At 48.5% G+C, this 20,613-nt stretch overlaps 1 protein-coding gene across 1 annotated transcript; it reads left to right on the forward strand.

Annotated features, from left to right (window-relative positions):
• The first annotated feature begins 3,532 nt into the window (after positions 1 to 3,532).
• Positions 3,533 to 18,808, forward strand: LOC107324624 (olfactory receptor 14A16-like). Its single transcript, XM_085517277.1, has 6 exons — positions 3,533 to 3,664; positions 3,835 to 3,939; positions 4,872 to 4,933; positions 5,074 to 5,200; positions 16,883 to 16,893; positions 17,875 to 18,808. The coding sequence occupies exons 1-6, from the start codon at positions 3,533 to 3,535 to the stop codon at positions 18,806 to 18,808; spliced, it is 1,371 nt and encodes a 456-aa protein (XP_085373403.1).
• The last annotated feature ends 1,805 nt before the right edge of the window (positions 18,809 to 20,613 follow it).

Genomic DNA, 20,613 nt, shown 5'->3' on the forward strand with positions numbered 1-20,613 from the left:
TAAGGTGCCTGTGCCTGTAGGCAGGGGGGTTGGAACTAGATGATCCTTGAGGTCCCTTCCAACCCAGGTCATTCTGTGATTCTGTGACACAAGTCAGAGCCCTGGGCTGATGGTCAGCAAGGGACTGCCCACCTCCAGTTTGTTGCCTGTGCTGTGGAAAGGAGCTGGAAGCCACTTTACCTTTCTTGCCCTTGGAATGAGGTGGCAAAGTCTCATCTTTTATTGGCTTCCGTGCCCCAGAGAAGCTCCTGGAGGACTTGCGGTGTATCAGGGGCGGCAGTTTGGGGACCAGCTCAATTTGAAACCTGTTAGGGAGGAGAGGGCAGTGAGCGATGTGACGCAGTGCAACAGAAATCCTTGCTGCTCTCTCTGTGTGTTTGCTCACTGGCACGTTTTCATGCTGCATGAAGGCTTTCTAAAGCCATTAGCAGGGTCACTTGGGATAGGAGGAGGGGAAACAGTTTCAGGCGGAAAGAGGGAAGACTGGCTGGGATGGGAGGAAGAAGGATTTGGCTGGAGGGTTGTGAGGCACTGGGATGTCTTGCCCAGAGAGGTGCTGGTTGTCCAGACAGGCATTCAAGGCCTGGCTGGACATGGCTCAGAGCAACCTCATCTGGAGGTAGGTGTCCCTGTTTCCTGCAGGGAGGTGGGTCTGGGTGCCCTTTTGGGGTTCCTTCCTGCTCCAATCGTTCGTCGATTCTCTGGCACAACATCCTGGGCAAGAAACTAACAGACACGAGGCACAAGCGTTACGGAATGAGAGCTGAGCAGCTGCATCAAGCAGCAGAAAAATGGTCACTTGTGTAAGACCACAAGGCAGCCAGAGACAGCCAGGGAAGCCACCAGTGTCGCACAGGACACCCCCATGTCCAGGAACAAGGGGCCTGCAGGGGAGGAACAGGGAGGTTGTGGAACGTCCTGGTCATGACTGAGGCACTGGGCACACGAGGAGCCCAAGGCAGGGAGAGCTGACAGCACCACAGCACCTGCAGGGCTCCAGCAGCTGTCCAGGTCCTGGTGGGCTGTGTGTGGGCTGTGTGTGACAGGACTGCGCAGACCACTGAGAAACCTACGGCTCACCTTGCAGACGGCTCTCCTGAAGTTCTTCTTCCCTGGCAGATTCTCAATGAAGACATAATAGAACTTTATTTCGAAGATCAGCCCATCAGTGAAGAGTACTCCAACATCCTTTAGGACCACGGCTATGTTCTCCTCATTCTGCAGGCAGCTGGAGAGCAGTGATACGGTGCTTTGGATACAAGCCCGTGCTCTCCGCCTGCTCACAGAGGTGGCTGCGACCACCTGGCTGCACTTCAGGGGCTCCACCTTCCTGTGGGCTGAGAAAATACCAGGGACGGTGTTGATGATATGGTTGCTGTTCCACCTAGAACTGGCTCTAGGGGACATCATCCAGAACGGCCCCGTGTTTGGATGGGCTCCTGCGAGGGGGAGGTCTGCTTCTGAGAAGGGATGTGGTGGCCCTCTTTGCCCCATCCACAAAGCCAGCAGAGCTTGAATCTCCCCTCCTACCTGGCAGGGACTCCCTGCCATAAGGGACTTGTGGTGCACAGCTGTGAGGATGCTGGCCAGGTGAAACACGGGCCAGCACAGGGTCACAGTCCTGTCCTCCATCCTGATCTCCTTGGAGATGATGGATAATGAAGGAGCTGAAGGTGGGAATCCAGACCCCCTGTGAGTGAAGGAGGTAGAAAGGGCAGACACATTATGGCTGGCTGGAGGAAGAGCTGGAGGTGGTCCTGTGTGGGGACAGAGCTCAGGAGCCCCCTCCTGCTGTTGAGAGGCACAAGCCAGGGCAGCGGGGACGGCTTTGGGGCTGCACAGCCCTCTCCTTCCCCTCACACTCCCTCCCAAATGCTGCTCAGCAGGGAAAGACGGGGTGAGTTTCCTGCTGTGTGTGCAGGGGAGGACTCAGAGGAAGTCCAGGCTGAGCTAGACAGGGCGAGGAGGAACCTGGCAGCCAACAAACACACCTTGTGTGTGGAGAGATTTATTGACAACTGGCTAGCTGAGAAGGGTCACGTAGACACTGTGCAGCTGACCAAGCTGCTGTGCCATCTGCAAGGACAACGAGAGCAATGGGATGTGTGATGGTGGGGAGATGTTGGCCATGGTTTTGAGAACTCAGCAAGGGAGTAGCTATCAGGATGATAACTGCAAGTTACAAAGATAGTTGGGGTGACATGGACTTGGGAACCAATGATGAGTTTTGCTTTTGTACTGCGTATGAGCTAATGAACTGCACTAGAAATGTACATGTAGCCAAAGCAATAAAGGAGATGAGCTGATCATATGTCAACGACAGGTCTGGTGGTTTGCTTTTCTCCTGCCGTCTATGACACTTGTGTACCAGGATCTGCTCTCATACAAAGGTGGCCACCGCATCCCAGATGGCAACTTGCTCTGGAGATGAAAGGAAATGCAAGTCACACTCTGCCGCTTCCTGGCACCCCTCCCACTGCTGGGCAGAATGGAGGTGGCAGATGGAAAGTGCCATCTTCATCCCAAGACTGGCTGCAGCACTGCTCCTGTGGTGGCTGTGGGCACGTGTACCTTCAGTATCACTTCACGTCTGTCCAGAGGCACGGCTCACCATGGGGCCGTCCTCGCTCATCCCAGGTTGCTCCTTGATGGCACCAGCCATGCTGGAGCTCATCCTTCAGATGCGTCTGCTCTGTACCAGATGCTCCTTCAGGATGCAGGACCCTCCTCCATGCTCTGCCTTCACCCCCTCCCGGGTGGCCGTGTCACAAACGGCACCACGGCAAGGTGGTGACATCATGGCCAACTGCCCATGATGATGCTGGCACTGCTGCCTGCACCGCCTGGCAGTGCTGACCCATCTCTGCTTTCTCCCTCTCCTGGAGCTGTGAGTTGAGGGGTGACCCTGGCGTGAGGATGGGGCTGGGATGTGTTGCTGTTCTCTCAGTTCCTCTGGGCCTTGGGGACACCCTTAGGGCCCCAAAGCCTCTGCTGGACTCCCTCTTGCTATGGGTGGGCAATGGACAGGGGAAGGAGGCAGTGAAGGGCAGTTGGGGCTCAGCAGACTACAGGACCATGACTTGGCCACGTTGCTCTAGTGCTCACAATGGACCCCTGCACCACAAGGCACTTGGGGGACCCTGGGTGTCTCCGCAGCCCTGAGGACCGGGCATCAGGGGCTGGGAATTAATTGATGGCATGGAGGGGACTGTCTGTGGCCTGTTCCAGCAGGACCTGGGCACTGTCACATCCATCCCTTCCCTTGCACTCCATGAAGCTGTGCAGAGGAACGGATCTGGAGGGGGCAGGCTCAGAGTGCCCTATGGTTGAGCCAGAGTCACCATTAAGGTGCGACAGGGGCTGTGGCTTCTGTCCCCTGGGGACCCACGTACTGCCCCGGGTCTCTTGGCTGCTGCCAGTCCTTCCCCTGCCCTGAGTCCCTGGGGACAAACCCTGCAGGGACAAGGCTCTTCCTTGCCAGTGCTGCACTCTGGTGCCCAGTGAAGACCCTGATGACCAGTGACATCCCGTGATGATCAAGAAATCCCTCAGCAAAGCTACACGCTGTTTAAAATATGGGCCGGTGATTTCTTTCACCAGTAAATCTGAGCCAAGGGGAGTGAGGCTTGCAGCAGTCAGCCTTGCCCCTGGGCCACCCGAACAGGTAGGTGAACTATAAACGTAATTGTCTCTGGACACTGGGCTGACAAGAGGGCGTTCAACAAGATTGGATGGGTGGATTACCCACAGTCAGGTTAGAGAAATCAGTTAACTGGTGGCCAGAAGAAAAGCTCAAAAAGATCAAAGAAAGCTGCTGCCTTTGCCCCCCTGCAGCCCAAGGTGGGCAGGAGGCGGGGGAGGGCAGTGAAGGGTAGATGTATCAGAAAGCTTACAACAAAAGGAGAAGATCCTCGATTTAACAACTTGCCATTTGCCCATGTGAGTCACCATCCAGTTGCCGAGAAGCCAGGGAAACACTTCTCTCCCTGGCCAGCCTGTGTGGATCAATCCAGCCAACCTGAGGCCAGCTTCCCTCACCTTAATGAAATCCCTTATCAAATACCCTTGGAAGGCTAAGGACACCCACAAAAAGGAATCTAAAATTAACATTTGTTGGGTTATTCCCTCATTTTAACCATATGAACAAACCCCCAAAGGGCGAGTTGGGGTCTTGTTCTATTTCACAGAAGATCCCCATGGGACCTTGACTGAACACAGAATACCTCTGAGTCACATGTTCTGGTGTCATAGTATTATGTCTTGGTTTGTTGTGGTTGTGGGTTGTGATTGATATCAGTCCTTGGATCTGCTCAACTCCACCATTGGGCTCAGGGTGTTTTCAGCTCATCCTGTCTTTCGGGTGCTCCCTGCACAGTGACACCATCCCTTCTGAGCCCTTCTGTCACCCCTTTTCGTCAAACTGGTGATGATTTGCATGGAACCCCTCCACGGTGCTTCCAAATTGCCAACCAACTGGGAAATGAGCCAAGGGACCCACCTGATATCTGTTAGGTGTGCTCAGAAAAGAAATGCTTTGTAAAGCCCTTGGCACTGACACTGTTCAGTGTCACATCAGTCCAGGAGCAGCATCCAAAACGTGGCTGTTGGAAATGGTCTGAGTGTTGGTAAGAGATGTGTGTGTTTGTGGGATTACCCCCTGATGGTTCAAACTGTGGGGTATCCTACATACTTCCCTGTGAGAAGTTCAGCAGACTACCACAGTTGTTGAACTTCCAAACCAGCATTTCTATCTCTCAGCATTTGAACTGGTTAGGAAATGCTCGAGTGGAAAGTTCTCGAGACACTGAATCACCTTTGAGAACACTGAATGGTATCACGGTGTTATCTAGATCAGTCTCTGTCCATGGCAGGGGGGCAGCAGGCCCGTGGATCCCCCGGCCCCTGACAAGTGGGAAGAGAATAAGGGAGAGGGGTAGAGAGATGGGATCTGGGCTCAGGGAAACAAACAGAGAAGCGGCAACAATCTAAGGAGGAACACTTATTTGACTAACTACAATCTAATTGAAATTGAGGCTACTAAATCAAGTGAATCCACATGATGTTATTATGCAGAATACCAATAGCAAAGATGACAAAATCAGGACAAGGACTAGAAGACGTTCTGAGCAAGTTTGCTGATGATATCAGATTAGGAGGAGCTGTTGCCTCCACCGGGGGCGGAGAGGACTTGCAGAGAGAAGTGAGTACCAGTTGGTCCATAAAGCACAACAAGAACAAGTGCCTGATTGTGCACCTGGGTAGGGGCAACCCTGGACATACACACTGACTGGATATGGAACACTGGAGAGAGGTCTGACTGAAAGCGATTGAGGGTCCTGGTCAGCATCACATAGAATGTGAGTCAGGAGTGTGCCAAGGCAGCCAGGAAGGCCAACGGTCCCATGGCGTGCATCAAGCAAGTTATTGCTAGCTGGGTGAACCAGGTAATCAATCAAGATATTGAAGAAGGCAGGCCCCAGCACAGACCCCTGGGGAGCACCAGGTAGGCACACAGGTAGGCGTCCAGGCTGGTCTTGAATATCTCTGTAGAGAATGTCTTGAATATTGTGTAGGGAACCTGCTTTGGCAGGGGGGTTGGACTCGATGATCTCCGGAGGTCCCTTCCAACGCCTACAATTCTGAGATTCTGTGAATCTGTGATCTCCAGAGGAGGAGACTCCCCAACCCCTTGGGCAGCCTGTTCCAGTGCTCCATCACCCTCACTGTAAAGAAGTTCTTGCGCACATTCATGCAGAACTTCCTATGCTTCAGTTTCTGTCCATTTCCCCTTGTCTTGTCTCCACACACTGCTGAAAAGAGCCTGGTCTCTCCACTTTGATTCCACACCTCAGATATGAGCACTGACATGAGAGCAACCCCCTGCACCTTTCCCCTGAGAGCAGAGCATAGCAGAGCAGAGACACAGTCCTTAGTATCATGTAGTGTTATTCTGCTTGCCAACAGAAGAGGCCAGTCTTTCTCTATGCTCCATCTGTGGCATACTCCGGAGTTCAAGGCACTGCAAAGATATGTCACATATACGTTCTTGCAATGATGACACTTTGGTATGCTCTGAGCCCGCATTTCAATTGCATCTAAATAAATCTATGATCATACCAGTTGACGGGAAGCTGGCAAATGTTGTCTCACTGTAAGGAAGAGCAAGAAAGATGACACGGGAAATTATGGACCTGTCAGTCTCACTCCAGTGCCTGGTAAAATTGTGGACAAAATGATGGTGGGAGTTATGGACAAACAGCTGAAGGACAATTCTGTCATTGGTAGCAGCCAACACAAGTTCCCGAGGGGAAGGTCATGTTTAACTTCAGGTCCTTTTATGACATGTTTATCCATTTAGATGACCAAGGGAAGTTGTTATCCTTGAGGATTTCAGTAGAACTTTTGATCCTATTTCTCACAGCACCCTTCTGGACAGAATGTCCTGCATATGGCTAGACAGGAACACAAAATGGTGGGTGAGCAATTGGCCAATAGGTCAAGCCCAAAGGACTATAGTCATTGGGCTCCATCAGGCTGGTAGATGGTCACTATCAGGGGTCCCCAGGGCTCCAATTTAGGGCCACTTCTCTTTCATGTTTTTGTGGATGACTTGCATGCAGGATTAGAAGATGTTCTAAGCAAGTCTGCTGATAAGACCAGATGAGGAGGTGCTGTTGCCTCCACTGAGGGTGGACAGGACTTGCAGAGAGATGTGGACAAGTCAGAGAACTGGGCACCAAGTAGTACTAAGCAACAAGTGCATGAAGTATAACAAGAACAATTGCCTGATTGTGCACCTGGGTAGGGGCAACCCTGGGCATAAACACTGACTGGATATGGGACAATGGAGAGAAATCTGACTGAAAAGGACTAGGGGTCCTGGACAGCATCAAACTGAATGTGAGTCAGCAGTGTGCCCAGACAGCCAGGAAAGCTAATGGTCCCCTGGAGCACATCAGGCAATTTATTGACATCTGGGTGAGGGAAAGGATTGTCCCTGTCTGCTCTGTGCTGCTGCAGCCTCACTTGGAGCACTGGGTGCACTTCTGGGTACCACAGAGCAGAAAGGACATCAAACTATTGGAGGGTGTGCAAAGGAGGGCACTGGAACTGAGAGATCTGAAGTTCAGAGTTTCATTGGGATTGACTGCTTGTTCAGACAGGGCCCTTCTCACATCCCACATCATGAGATGAGACAAAGGGCATACGTGGGATATGAACTTCACAGCATCCTTGCACCCCATGCAGAGCCTGGGATCTTCTGTCCCCATGTCTTTTATTTAACATTATACACACATCCATCCCACTGCCCCAGGAAGGGTCATGAGCCAACATGATGGACAGGATCCCCCTGCCAAGGTTCTGGGGGTCAGGAATCGTAAGGCAAATGAAGGTTTTCTTAGCATCAGAGCCACCATGCCAGTGCCTTGAGTGCCTGTATTCATGGCTTCCAATTATCTGTTCTAACAAGTCCTTTGGAAGCTTGCTTGTTAATGGCTCTCAGTGGGCCCATTCATACTCCAAGAAACTTCACTGTTACTTCTGACTATGTCTTGCTGAGTACTCTCTGCAAACTTCTCTCTACACTGGAGGTTGACAGGCTCAGCAGCGAATGTGCCCTGGGGTCCATTATAACTTAAAGAGCCTCCTGTGCCTTCTGCCTTCCTGTTCTCTTCTTCAGGTTTTCAGAACTTATTCAGCAAAATGGAGAGATATCTAGAGAGAGCTTAAAGAGGAAGAATCTAGCAGACATTTATTTACTATTTCTTTATAGTTGGGTTAAAACAAGACATTAAAACAGCACTGTGCAACTGATCGTGATCCAGGATGTCCCAATGACTTTTATTCTGTTACTGTGTTGACAAAACTCCTCAGCATCCCCACCCCATTTCTACTCACATTGGACCTATGGGACTTGCATCACTTTTTCTCACATCACTCTTCTCCTCTGCCGTTACCTGCTCAGCTTTAATCCTCCTTAGCACCAACTCCCAGTGGCTTTCCTCAGAGAACCAGCTGCACATGGAAAAGGAAAAATTTCCCCCTTTTTTATCTGGCCAGCAAACGGAAGGAAAGGTGATGCAATTGAATGAACAATAAAACACAGTGATCAACTGCATGGCATGTCCAAGCTGCATCTATTGAGTTTTATATTTTACAGGGAATATTTGTTCAAGAAATGATTTAGATGCAGATAGGATTGGATAGAAAGAATCACAGTGAAGGATTTGACAACAGAGTCCATCAGCATTTTGAGGAATGGTGCAAATTCCAGTAATGTCCCTGTAAGTAAGAAATCATACAGATAATTGGGAGGTATCTGACTGAACAAAGAGCAGAGGATGGGGAAATCTGGAGGGCATTGGCAGGAGCATGTGTCCAAATGAACTGTTGAAAACATGCCCTTAACTAAGGCCATTTATTTAGGAGAGCTGGAGACACCTGGAAAGTGAGGGACATCAAATAGGCAGCAGGGAAGAGCAATGGCGATGCCAGGATTTAGTCACAGGACATTGGCACTGGCACCGCTGTCTGTGTCTCTGTACCTGAAGGCATCCGAATTATAGGAGAAAAAAAAAAAAAAAAAAAAGACACAAAATCCCTACAAATTCTCATATTTGCAACTAAAAATAGAACAAGACTCATGACGATTTCTCATGTTGAGAAGGGTTAACACATTTTCATTGATTTCCATCTTTGTCTTCCATTCTTTGTTTCAGTTTTATTGACATCTATTATCTTTTAAACTTACAGCCTCAAAATAAATAAATAAATAAATAAATAACAAGAGATCCATTTGTCTTTTGCACGTGTTCTGATGCCCCTTTGATCTTCACAATTCCCACCAGACCTTCCATGCTGGAGAGTATGAGATCCAGCAGAGAACCTCTCCTCTTTGGTTCCTCCATGTCTTGGTCAAGAAGCGGCCATCTGTGCTCTCCATGGATCTGCTGGATGCCACATGCCCTGCTGTGCTGTCCCTGCAGCAGATAATGGAGTGACAAAAGCTCCCAAAGGGAAAAAGGGCCTGACAACATGAGACTCCCATCTGTCTGCAGAGTACACCTTCCACTTGCTCTCCCTGATCAGGAAGACAGGAACAGGCACTGTTGATCTCTACCATTGGCCATTTCCATTAGTTCTGACCTGGCTGCTCTGCCATCCCCAGGCAGAGCTCAGTGCACTCTCTTTTCCTTGTCTCCTCACCAATCCATCATTAAGAATGTATACCCCAGTGCTACCCCTGTAAACCCCTTGTGCTACAGTGCAGTTGTAGAAGCCATTAAACTGTGCCACTGTGGTCCAAACAAGAGCTTAGGCATGTAACTCTACAAAGATTTCTAGCTCCTCAAGTTTTGTTGTTCTCATTAGTGCAATAATACAGAAGTAAACATCCTCATTGGAAAGCATCACTGGACAGAGCCGGACTGGATAGCTCATCTATGGTATTACTGTGCAGAAGGTGGCACACAGGCGTTAGATCCATTGTGGGTGTTGGAGTTGACACAGCAGCACAGATACACCACGGGCATGGCTTTCCTGAAGGCCCTGTGCTGCATTTACAGTTGCATGTGAGTGTGTGGGAGAGCCCAGAGACACTAGGCTGCTTCTGAAGCCATTCACTTGAGAGCCCACCGAAAACTGAAATTATGTCTGTTGAAGAATAAAGACATATGTTATCTTTGTATTGCCATGAGCTCCAGAATATGCCGCAGTTGGAAAACAGAGAAAGATCTGGCTCTTCTTTTTTGAGCTCATCCATTTAGTCAGCTGCGTAACTCTGCATTCTCAGTGGATACAGTGTGTCCATGGGGAGCTGAATCCCATTTCAGCCCCAGGATTTCCCATTAGAGAGGAGACTCCTGCACTGCCTCAACTAAATCACTGCCCTGCACAGGGAAAGTCCACCTCTTTCTGTTCTTGCCTGTATGCTGTCATGGTTTTGTAATTTTGTAATTTTGCTATCAGTATTCCACATCATAACATCATGTCAAGTATGGATACTTCTGTTGAATGTGCAGTCCACAGAAGAAGACTACATATCCCAGAGAACAACAGGAGTAACAATAAGTCACGGGACCAGGACTCTATATAATCTCGTTCCCAGGCTGGAGTGCCCTCCTTCTTCTCTCGAACTGCTCGGAGAGTGGGAAGCGTTCCAGCCGTGTCGCCTAGAGTTCACAGTAGGCCTCTCGGTTTTCGGAGACTCTCTCTCTCTGTTTCGTTCGATTTGTTAGCCTTAATTATATTATATTGTGTTATCTTGTATTTCGATATCATATTTAGTAAAATAAGTTTTTCCTCCTTAGATTGTCGCTGTTTTATCCCACTCCCCTTTTCCCCCTCCTTTCCAGGCCCCGGGGGGGGGGGGCGTGGGGTGGCTTCCCCTGTCACGGGCATAGGTAAATCTAAGTAACCCGTGACAGATTTTTTGGTGGAGAATGCGGGCATAGAGCTTTTTAGCTTTTAGAACAACTCTCTCTTTGCTCTTAAAGAGCTTCGTTACGGGAGTGTTGGGAGTGTTATCTTTCCGTAGCTGCTCACGGAGAACGTGACCTTGAAATACCAGACAAATTGTCAACATTAAGGGCTGCTGTACATTCTCAGCACTGCTATCTAACTTTTGTGTAGAAAACAAAGGGATTTCTTTCTTCCTTAGAGCAAAGCTAGCTAGCTCTGACTTTTACAGAGCCTGCCAGCTATGAATCCACTCTTCATCCCAGTTGCTCTGTTTAAGGGATTGAAAGCAATTATGATCTTCTTAAAGTACTGGTCAACTATTAACACCATAATTTGGTGTTGTGGAATTGTGCAGATATATAGCCTAATAAGGTGGATACTGATGGAGACACCTGCCTGGTACTTTTACGAGATGTGGTATGGTCAGAATTTTGGCATCTACACCTCAGATGGAATTGTGAATCTTACAAACACTTGCATCCCAGATGGAACAGGCAATTTTACAAATACTTGCATCCCAGATGGAACAGGCAATTTTACAAACACCACCATGTTTAATTCATTGTACAGGTTAAATAAACCCTTTTTATTTAGGTTGTACTCTCAGATTTCCACACGCTTTTCAGTAACTGAGATAGGGTTCATACTTGCATTCATGTTATCACTATCAATGCATGCATATATGTTCCTATGCATTCGTTCTATGCGGAAGTCTCCTCCAGAACCAGAGAATGATGACTGGCAGGGAATATGGAAAGGTTTAGGAAAAGTCTTAGAAGCATGGGGACCCGCAGTGTCATGGGATTTCACTCTTGAACACCTAAGGGACCCTAAGAAATTAAGTGAGTATTTGGGTCAGAGATCTAAGGAGGTAAACCTTATGTGGGGTTTGGCTTATGCATACCGTGCTTTGTATCATACTATTCTGGAGAGAGAGAGTTTCCGATCTGAGATTCAAGCCCAAGTTAATTCTGATCAGTCACAGGAGGCATCAGTAGCAATATCAGTTGCCCCTGTGGAAGGCAAGAAATGGAAACGGGTGTCCACGCGTCTAGAACGAAAAGAAGGAGAAGCACAGGGGGGGGCAGCAGAAGACCCAGGTGCCGGGCATGGAGCAGTACCGAAAAAAGCAAAGGCAAAAACCAAGAGGCATGAAGAAGAGACTGATGATGAGGAGGAAATCACCTATTGTCGACCTCTGAAGCTGACTGAAATCCAAGGCTCAAGAAAGGAGTTCACACGGCGTCAAGATGAAGGTATCCTTGCTTGGTTGCTTCGCTGCTGGGACAACGGGGCCAACAGCTTGTCTCTAGATGGTAATGAAGCTCGCCAACTAGGAAGCATTGCCCAAGATGCAGGTATCGACAGAGGGATTAGCAGATGTTCGGATGGAGCTGCCACTCTCTGGTTGCGGCTGTTAGAAGCCGTGAGAGAAAGGTACCCCTATAAGGATGCTTTGAAGCCTAAATTTGATAGTTGGAATACCGTCCAAAAAGGTATTCAGCGCTTGAGGGAATTGGCCATGGCGAAAATGTTGTACAGCCCTGATCCAAGCGAACTTGACCCTGAGAGAGTGAGGGCTGATCCTGACATGTGGCAGAAAATCACAAGTACAGCACCAGAGAGAATTGCACAGTCATTGGTATCAGGATCTAAAGGATTCGTGGACAGATGGCCCCGAGTTGTTGAGCTGATTATAATGCTTCAAACCATCGATCAGCAGCTCCCCCAACTGCATGCCGCAGTTTCTGCCATCTCACGGCTTGAAAACCGAGTAGATGAAATGTGCAAGAAATTGTTTCCATCAACTAATTGTAATGATCCTGTAATAGTATCAGAAACAACTGATGAAGGTCAATCCTCATACGGGCCACCAGGTCTAATGAAGGATCTGATCAAACTAGTCCAGTCCTACTCCCCACCTGCATCATCAAAAGTCTCAGCTGTTAAACGCACACGCTTCCCAGCTCGAGCAAAGAACAACAGTACGATTGCACCGCGTGTTTCCATGTGGCGCTACCTACGTGACCGTGGAGAAGACATGAGGAAGTGGCATGATCAGCCTACTTCTGCACTACGAGCACGGGTGAAAGAACTGCTAGACATACCAACCACCAGTGGAGTTGCTCCAGTCATCACAGGTAACCAATAGAGGGGCCCTGCCCTCAGTCAGGGGAGGGAAAGGGATAATAGAGTTTATTGGACTGTGTGGATTCGATGGCCTGGCACATCAGAACCACAGGAATATAAGGCGCTGGTGGATACCGGTGCACAGTGCACCCTAATGCCCTCCAGTCATGAAGGGACAGAATCAATCCATATTTCTGGAGTGACTGGGGGCTCTCAAGAATTGACTGTGCTGGAGGCTGAAATAAGCCTCACTGGCAAAGACTGGCAAAAACATCCTATTGTGACTGGCCCAGGGGCTCCATGTATACTGGGTATTGATTACCTCAGAAGGGGGCATTTCAAGGATCCTAAGGGGTATCGATGGGCCTTTGGGATAGCTGCTGTAGACATGGACAACATTAAGCAGCTGTCTGTTTTGCCTGGCCTGTCAGAGGACCCGTCTGTTGTGGGGCTGCTACGAGTAAAAGAGCAGCAGGTACCAGTTGCTACAAAGACAGTGCACAGACGGCAGTATCGCACCAACAGGGATTCCTTGCTCCCCATTCATGATTTGATTCGCCAGTTGGAGAATCAGGGAGTGATCAGTAAAACTCACTCACCTTTTAACAGTCCCATATGGCCAGTGCGTAAAGCCAGTGGAGAATGGAGGCTGACAGTAGACTACCGTGGCCTGAATGAGGTCACACCCCCATTGAGCGCTGCTGTGCCGGACATGTTGGAACTCCAGTACGAGCTGGAGTCAAAAGCAGCCAAATGGTATGCCACCATTGACATTGCCAATGCCTTCTTTTCTATTCCTTTGGCCGCAGAATGCAAGCCACAGTTTGCCTTCACCTGGAGGGGCATTCAGTATACTTGGAACCGTTTGCCCCAGGGGTGGAAACACAGCCCAACCATTTGCCATGGGTTGGTCCAAACTGTACTGGAACAGGGTGGTGCTCCTGAACACCTGCAGTACATTGATGACATTGTTGTGTGGGGCGATACAGCAGAAGAAGTTTTCACAAAAGGAGAGCAGATAATCCGGATTCTTCTACAAGCTGGCTTTGCTATTAAGCGAAGCAAAGTAAAAGGACCTGCCCAGGAAATTCAGTTCTTAGGTATAAAGTGGCAGGATGGACGTCGTCACATCCCAGCAGATGTGATCGACAAAATCACTGCCATGTCTCCACCAACTAGCAAGAAAGAGACACAATCTTTCCTGGGTGCAGTAGGCTTTTGGAGGATGCACATTCCAAACTACAGCCTCATTGTAAGCCCCCTTTATCAGGTAACGCGGAAGAAGAATGATTTTGCATGGGGCCCTGAGCAGCAGCAGGCTTTTGAACAGATTAAACAAGAGATAGCCCGTGCTGTAGCCCTGGGGCCAGTACGGACTGGACAGGATGTAAAGAACATCCTCTACACTGCTGCTGGAGAGAAAGGCCCCACATGGAGTTTGTGGCAAAGAGCCTCAGGAGAGACCCGAGGCCGACCCCTGGGATTCTGGAGTCGATCATATAAGGGGTCTGAAGAGTGCTACACTCCAACTGACAAGGAGATCTTAGCCGCGTATGAGGGGGTTCGGGCTGCTTCCGAAGTAGTCGGGACTGAAACACAGCTCCTTTTGGCACCTCGACTGCCAGTGCTGAACTGGATGTTCAAAGGACAGGTTCCCTCCACCCATCATGCTACCGATGTCACCTGGAGCAAGTGGATTACGCTGATTACACAGCGAGCGCGAATGGGAAACCTCAATCGTCCAGGAATCCTAGAGGTAATCATGGACTGGCCTGAAGATAAAAAGTTTGGAACATCACCAGCAGAAGAGGTATCACGTGCTAAAGAGGCCCCACCATACAACGAATTACCAGAAAATGAAAAGAAATATGCCCTATTCACTGACGGATCATGTCGCATTGTAGGGAAGCATCGCAAATGGAAAGCTGCTGTGTGGAGCCCCACACGACAGGTTGCAGAGGCCACTGAAGGTAAGGGAGAATCAAGTCAGTTTGCAGAGGTAAAAGCTGTCCAGCTGGCCTTAGATGTTGCTGAACGGGAGAGGTGGCCAATGCTGTATCTTTATACTGACTCATGGATGGTGGCAAATGCCTTATGGGGGTGGTTACAGCGGTGGGAGCAAAATAACTGGCAACGGAGGGGAAAATCTGTTTGGGCCGCTGAACTATGGAAGGACATTGCTTCCCGAACAAAGAATATGGTTGTAAAGGTGCGTCATGTGGATGCACATGTGCCCAAAAGTCGGGCTACTGAAGAACAACAAAACAACCATCAGGTAGATAAAGCTGCTAGAATTGAGGTGGCTCAAATCGACTTGGATTGGCAGAATAAGGGCGAATTATTTCTAGCTCGATGGGCTCATGAGACCTCAGGCCATCAAGGAAGAGACGCAACATATAAGTGGGCCAGAGACCGAGGGGTGGACTTAACCATGGACGCTATTGCGCAGGTTATTCATGATTGTGAAACATGTGCCATAATTAAACAAGCCAGAAGGATGAAACCTCTCTGGGAGGAAGGGCGATGGCAAAAGTATAAATATGGGGAGGCGTGGCAGGTTGATTATATCACCTTGCCACGATCTCGCAGTGGTAAGTGTTATGTACTCACTATGGTAGAGGCAACCACTGGGTGGCTTGAAACATACGCAGTACCCCATGCAACTGCTCGAAACACCATATTAGGTCTTGAGAAACAAGTCCTGTGGCGACATGGCACCCCAGAAAGAATTGAATCTGATAATGGGACACATTTCAAAAATTCTCTTATAAATACTTGGGCCAAAGATCATGGCATTGAGTGGATTTATCATATTCCCTACCATGCACCAGCTTCTGGTAAAATTGAACGATATAATGGGTTGTTGAAAACTATGTTGAAAGCAATGGGTGGTGGAACATTTAAGCACTGGGAGAAGAATCTGGCAGAAGCCACTTGGCTGGTCAATACTAGAGGATCTGTCAATCGTGATGGTCCTAGTCAATCTAGCCCCCTACACACTGTAGAAGGAGATAAGGTCCCTGTTATACATGTAAAGAACATGTTGGGAAAAGCTGTTTGGGTCCTTCCAGCTTCTGGAAAGGGCAAACCTATCCGTGGAACTGTCTTTGCCCAGGGACCTGGGTGCACTTGGTGGGTAATGCAGAAGGATGGGGATGTTCAATGTGTGCCACAAGGGAATTTGATGCTGGGGGAGTGCAGTCAATAATTTTATGTATCTATATATATATATATATGTTTGCATGTGTAGTGTATTTTAGTTATTATAGTTGTACATTTAGTTATGTTACATGCAATTCTACTATTTAGCTATCACAATTTTACATACGTGTATATATATGTATATATATGTATATATTAACCATGATGTAATAATGTAGAATAAGGGGTGGAATGTCATGGTTTTGTAATTTTGTAATTTTGCTATCAGTATTCCACATCATAACATCATGTCAAGTATGGATACTTCTGTTGAATGTGCAGTCCACAGAAGAAGACTACATATCCCAGAGAACAACAGGAGTAACAATAAGTCACGGGACCAGGACTCTATATAATCTCGTTCCCAGGCTGGAGTGCCCTCCTTCTTCTCTCGAACTGCTCGGAGAGTGGGAAGCGTTCCAGCCGTGTCGCCTAGAGTTCACAGTAGGCCTCTCGGTTTTCGGAGACTCTCTCTCTCTGTTTCGTTCGATTTGTTAGCCTTAATTATATTATATTGTGTTATCTTGTATTTCGATATCATATTTAGTAAAATAAGTTTTTCCTCCTTAGATTGTCGCTGTTTTATCCCACTCCCCTTTTCCCCCTCCTTTCCAGGCCCCGGGGGGGGGGGGCGTGGGGTGGCTTCCCCTGTCACGGGCATAGGTAAATCTAAGTAACCCGTGACATAACAAAACCCATTTTGTTTCATCACAGGATCTCAGGTATCAGGTCTGGAATCAGTCACTGACCACTGTACATTTGGTGTTTAATTCATCAGATTTCAATGTACAATCATGATGTTCTTGTTTTCCAGGATCTCTTGGCCAAGAGGACGCAGGGACATCTCAGGGGAAACAAGTGGGAAGGATAAAATATGACATCCTCTGCTGCTGTGCTGGGACGGGCTCCTGGGACACAGGGAGCTCATACAAGTGGGCAGTGCTGCAGGGAGACAGCTGTGCCCAGGAGCAGCTCTTGTGCACAACACAGTCAGCAGGTTAAAGACAGAGACGAGAGAAATTGGTGAGAACTTGAAAGATGTGTACGGTGTGAGCGGGATGTGAGCTCTCTGATGAAGCTTTGCTCACAGACGACAACACGGTAAGACTCTTGCAGTAGGTTATGCAGCTGTTTTAATAGAGGGTTATCTAAATGTGGGACATCCTACAGCATATTGCTTTCACTTACTGCAAGTTTCTTTAGTGATAAAAGTACTTTTGCTTTAGCTGAGGGTTTCCATGCTGCAGTATGAAAGCACAGCCCTGAGTGCTGCATGTCTCAGCATGGCTGCAGGCTGTGCAGACGGGGCTGCAGGCGGGTGCCCAGGGTTGTCCTGCAGAGCAGGGTCCCTGCTGTGCCCCAGGGGCTGTGTGCCGGGTATGGGACTGCCGCCTGCCAGGCTCAGCACTCAGCCTGCCCGGGGAGCTGCCCAGGGTGCTGGGGGAGACGTGTGGGGGGAAGGAGCCACCCGGCAGGGCTTGTGCTGCCACAGCTGCTGCCTGGGGCAGGGGATCATAGCTCCACTGCACAACAGAATGTTTGTGAGAGTAATTTGCAAGAGGAGAGCCAAAGCAGGGGGTTTCCATTTCCTCTTCTGAGGCAAAGAGGTTTGGAGTCAGAAATCTAAAAGGGGCAATAAGAGTTCTGAGCATTTTTCATCAATCGATTGTTTTGTGAACAGTCACACATGATGTGCTTTCAGTCTCCCCTTTCTTGAACGATGGAATTATGATCATTTTCTGTAGGCATGAATAATTCACTTATCCTACAAACAGGCAACATTTTCTAACTGAAACTGAATGCCACAGAAGCTGGGGTAGAGGGCTCTAAGAGGACTTAGGGTAAAGATATGAGACATGAAACAGATGAAAATATCCAGGGACAAGGGATGAGAAAAGAAGAGGAAGGTTAAAGATCCATATGCTGCTTCTGCTTAAGGAATGCTGAAATACATGAAATTAAATGCATGTAATGGTGCTAAATGTACACTGTTGTATGACAATAAAAACATTTCATAGTATAGCAGGAGGAGTGTCTCTGAGAATGGTCTGTACTTGTCATTATCTTCTGCACTCTGAGCAGGACTCAAAGCCCAACAAAGCAGATGTCCAACAGCAGCTCCATCAGCGAGTTCCTCCTGCTGCCGATGGCAGACACGCGGCAGCTGCAGCTCCTGCACTTCTGGCTCTTGCTGGGCATCTACCTGGCTGCCCTCCTGGGCAATGGCCTCATCAGCACAGCTGTAGCCTTCGACCGCCGCCTGCACACCCCCATGTACTTCTTCCTCCTCAACCTGGCCCTCCTCGACCTGGGCTGCATCTCCACCACTCTCCCCAAAGCCATGGCCAACACCCTCTGGGACACCAGGGCCATCTCCTATGCAGGATGTGCTGCACAGCTCTTTTTTTTTCTCTTCTTCCTCTCAGCAGAGTTGTCCCTTCTCACCATCATGTCCTATGACCGCTACATTGCCATCTGCAAGCCCCTGCACTACGGGACCTTGATGGACAGCAGAGCTTGTGCCACCATGGCAGCAGCTGCCTGGTGCACTGGGGTTCTCTATTCCCTGCTGCACACTGCCAGTACATTTTCACTGCCTCTCTGCCAAGGGAATGTTGTCAACCAGTTTTTCTGTGAAATCCCCCAGATCCTCAAGCTGTCCTGCTCAGAATCAAATCTCAGGGAAGTTGTGTTTCTCTTTTTTGGTGCCAGTTTAGTTTTTGGTTGCTTTGTTTTCATAGTTGTGACCTATGTGCAGATCTTCGTTGCCGTATTGAGGATGCCCTCTGAGCAGGGACGGCACAAAGCCTTCTCCACGTGCCTCCCTCACCTGGCTGTGGTCTCCCTATTTGTCAGCACTGGCATTTTTGCCTACCTGAAGCCCCCAACCATTTCCTCCCCACTCCTGGATCTGACAGTGGCACTTCTTTACTCAGTGGTTCCTCCAACACTGAACCCTATTATCTACAGCATGAGGAACAGGGAGATCAAGCACGCTCTCAGGAAAATCTTGTAATACACACTATTCCAGCTTCCATAAAATGCACAACTTCCTCATAGGATTCCCAGTGATGGTTCTTCATCTTTTATGCATCTTTGATTTTTTGATTATGTGAGATATAGCATCGTGCAATAATATATATATATATTATTGAACCTATAAATAAAAATGTATTACACTTTTTTCCTACCTAATTTCCATTTTTTCACTCCACGATCTCATATAAACATGTATCCAGATTCCCCGAATATGTTAAAAGATACCTAAAAAGGTTTCAAAATAGTCTTTTACTTAGCTTTTCTTTTTTCCTACTTTGTCTGGATTTGGGGAGGTACAGCCACAGACAGCAGCTCAACTTGCTCTTTTCATTTCTAATCTCTTTACACAACCACAGTGCTCTCAAGCCCTCTCATTTGTGCAGTCCTGAAGATCTTGTGCTTCTCACGACAGTCCTGTTGTCTCTACAGCAGCACTCCAGGGCTGCAGTCAGTAGCAGGCAATATGAACAGGTCTGTCAGAGCTGGTCTCCTTGCTGGCACTGCCATAACAAGAAGGCCCCTTTAGAGCAGGACCAGAGAACTGGAGGGAAGCCTCTTCCAAAGCTGTTGTAAGGGATATACACAGGAGCTGCTCCCTGAGAAATCCTCGAAATCTTCTGGTGCTATTAAGTGTGTGACCAGATCAGACTGAATAGTCCCAAGGAAATCCGTAACAGTCTCGGGGCAGTGCTGTGGTTTAAATTTTATGGGTTGTGACAAGGAGAAAAAGAAAAGGATAATAATTATGACAAATGTATTTATACATATATGATATATTTTGTATATTTTCACACATATACAACATATGCAGTTGCAATCATATATGCACACATACTAATACATATGCATATCTGTTTGCAAGTCCAGGTCTAGGTGCAGGGGTTTTAATAGACAGGGGGTTCACTGTAGGAGCTGAAGTGGCTGTCAAGCTGTTGCAGGAGTTGAAGTGACCTCAAAGTTCATTGCCAGAGCTGGAATCCCCAGCGGATCTGTGACTAAGTTGGAGCAGCCACTGGGCTCATTGGAGGGGTTGGAGCCACCGCAGGGCTGTACTTCCTCCCTTGGGAGGAATTTGTTGCATTTTCTTATTACCATACTTGGAACAGCTACAGGACCCGTAGCAGGAGTGACTGCAGAGCTCATTATGAGGGGTGGAGTGACAGCGGGAGCTTTCCAGAGCTTGGAGCAACTGCAGAACATGTAGCAAAAACTTGGAGCAGCTGCAGTGTCTGTGCCAGGAGCTGCAGAGGCTGCAGCACTGTCAGCAGATCCAGCTCTCTGGATCTGGCACACTGCAGTCATGTGTGTTTCTTGGGGGTTACCAGTGCCACAGCAGACCTGCCCCCGATATTCTACCAGTTTCTCAGGATCCTGCAGTTGCTCAGAGATGAAGTTCCAAAGCCCTGGGGGTGCCCACCGCTCCAGGCAGCTGCACAGACTGTCCCACACCCCCTGACATGCAGAGCCTTCTCACCTTGGGGCAGATCTCTCAGTGATATTCCTGAATAATTGTTTAACCTCAATCATAGATTCATAAAATCACCAAGGTTGGAAAAGGCCTAAAAGATCATCCAGTCGAACCGTTCACCTATTACCAATAGCTCCCACTAAACCATGTCCCTCAACGCAATATCCAGTCACTCCTTGAACACCCTTGGTCTCCCAGAGAAGACAATGTAAATTGTGTAATTCCTAATCATATCGACAATATTACTACCAAAACCCAAAGATGACCACAGAGCTGAATGTGCACAAAACTTCACTTTGTCAGCTGCCAATTTT

Source organism: Coturnix japonica, chromosome 16 (genome assembly GCF_054131305.1).
Source record: "Coturnix japonica strain WE chromosome 16, WE-NBRP24, whole genome shotgun sequence".
Taxonomy (NCBI): Eukaryota; Metazoa; Chordata; class Aves; order Galliformes; family Phasianidae; genus Coturnix; species Coturnix japonica.

Coding starts and splice junctions, on each gene's coding strand:
- LOC107324624 (XM_085517277.1), top strand. CDS start 3,533: ATGATCAAGAAATCCCTCAGCAAAGCTACACGCTGTTTAAAATATGGG. Junction 3,940..4,871: donor ACAACTTGCCATTTGCCCAT/GTGAGTCACCAT, acceptor TGTCCATGGCAG/GGGGGCAGCAGGCCCGTGGA. Junction 4,934..5,073: donor GAAGAGAATAAGGGAGAGGG/GTAGAGAGATGG, acceptor GTTATTATGCAG/AATACCAATAGCAAAGATGA.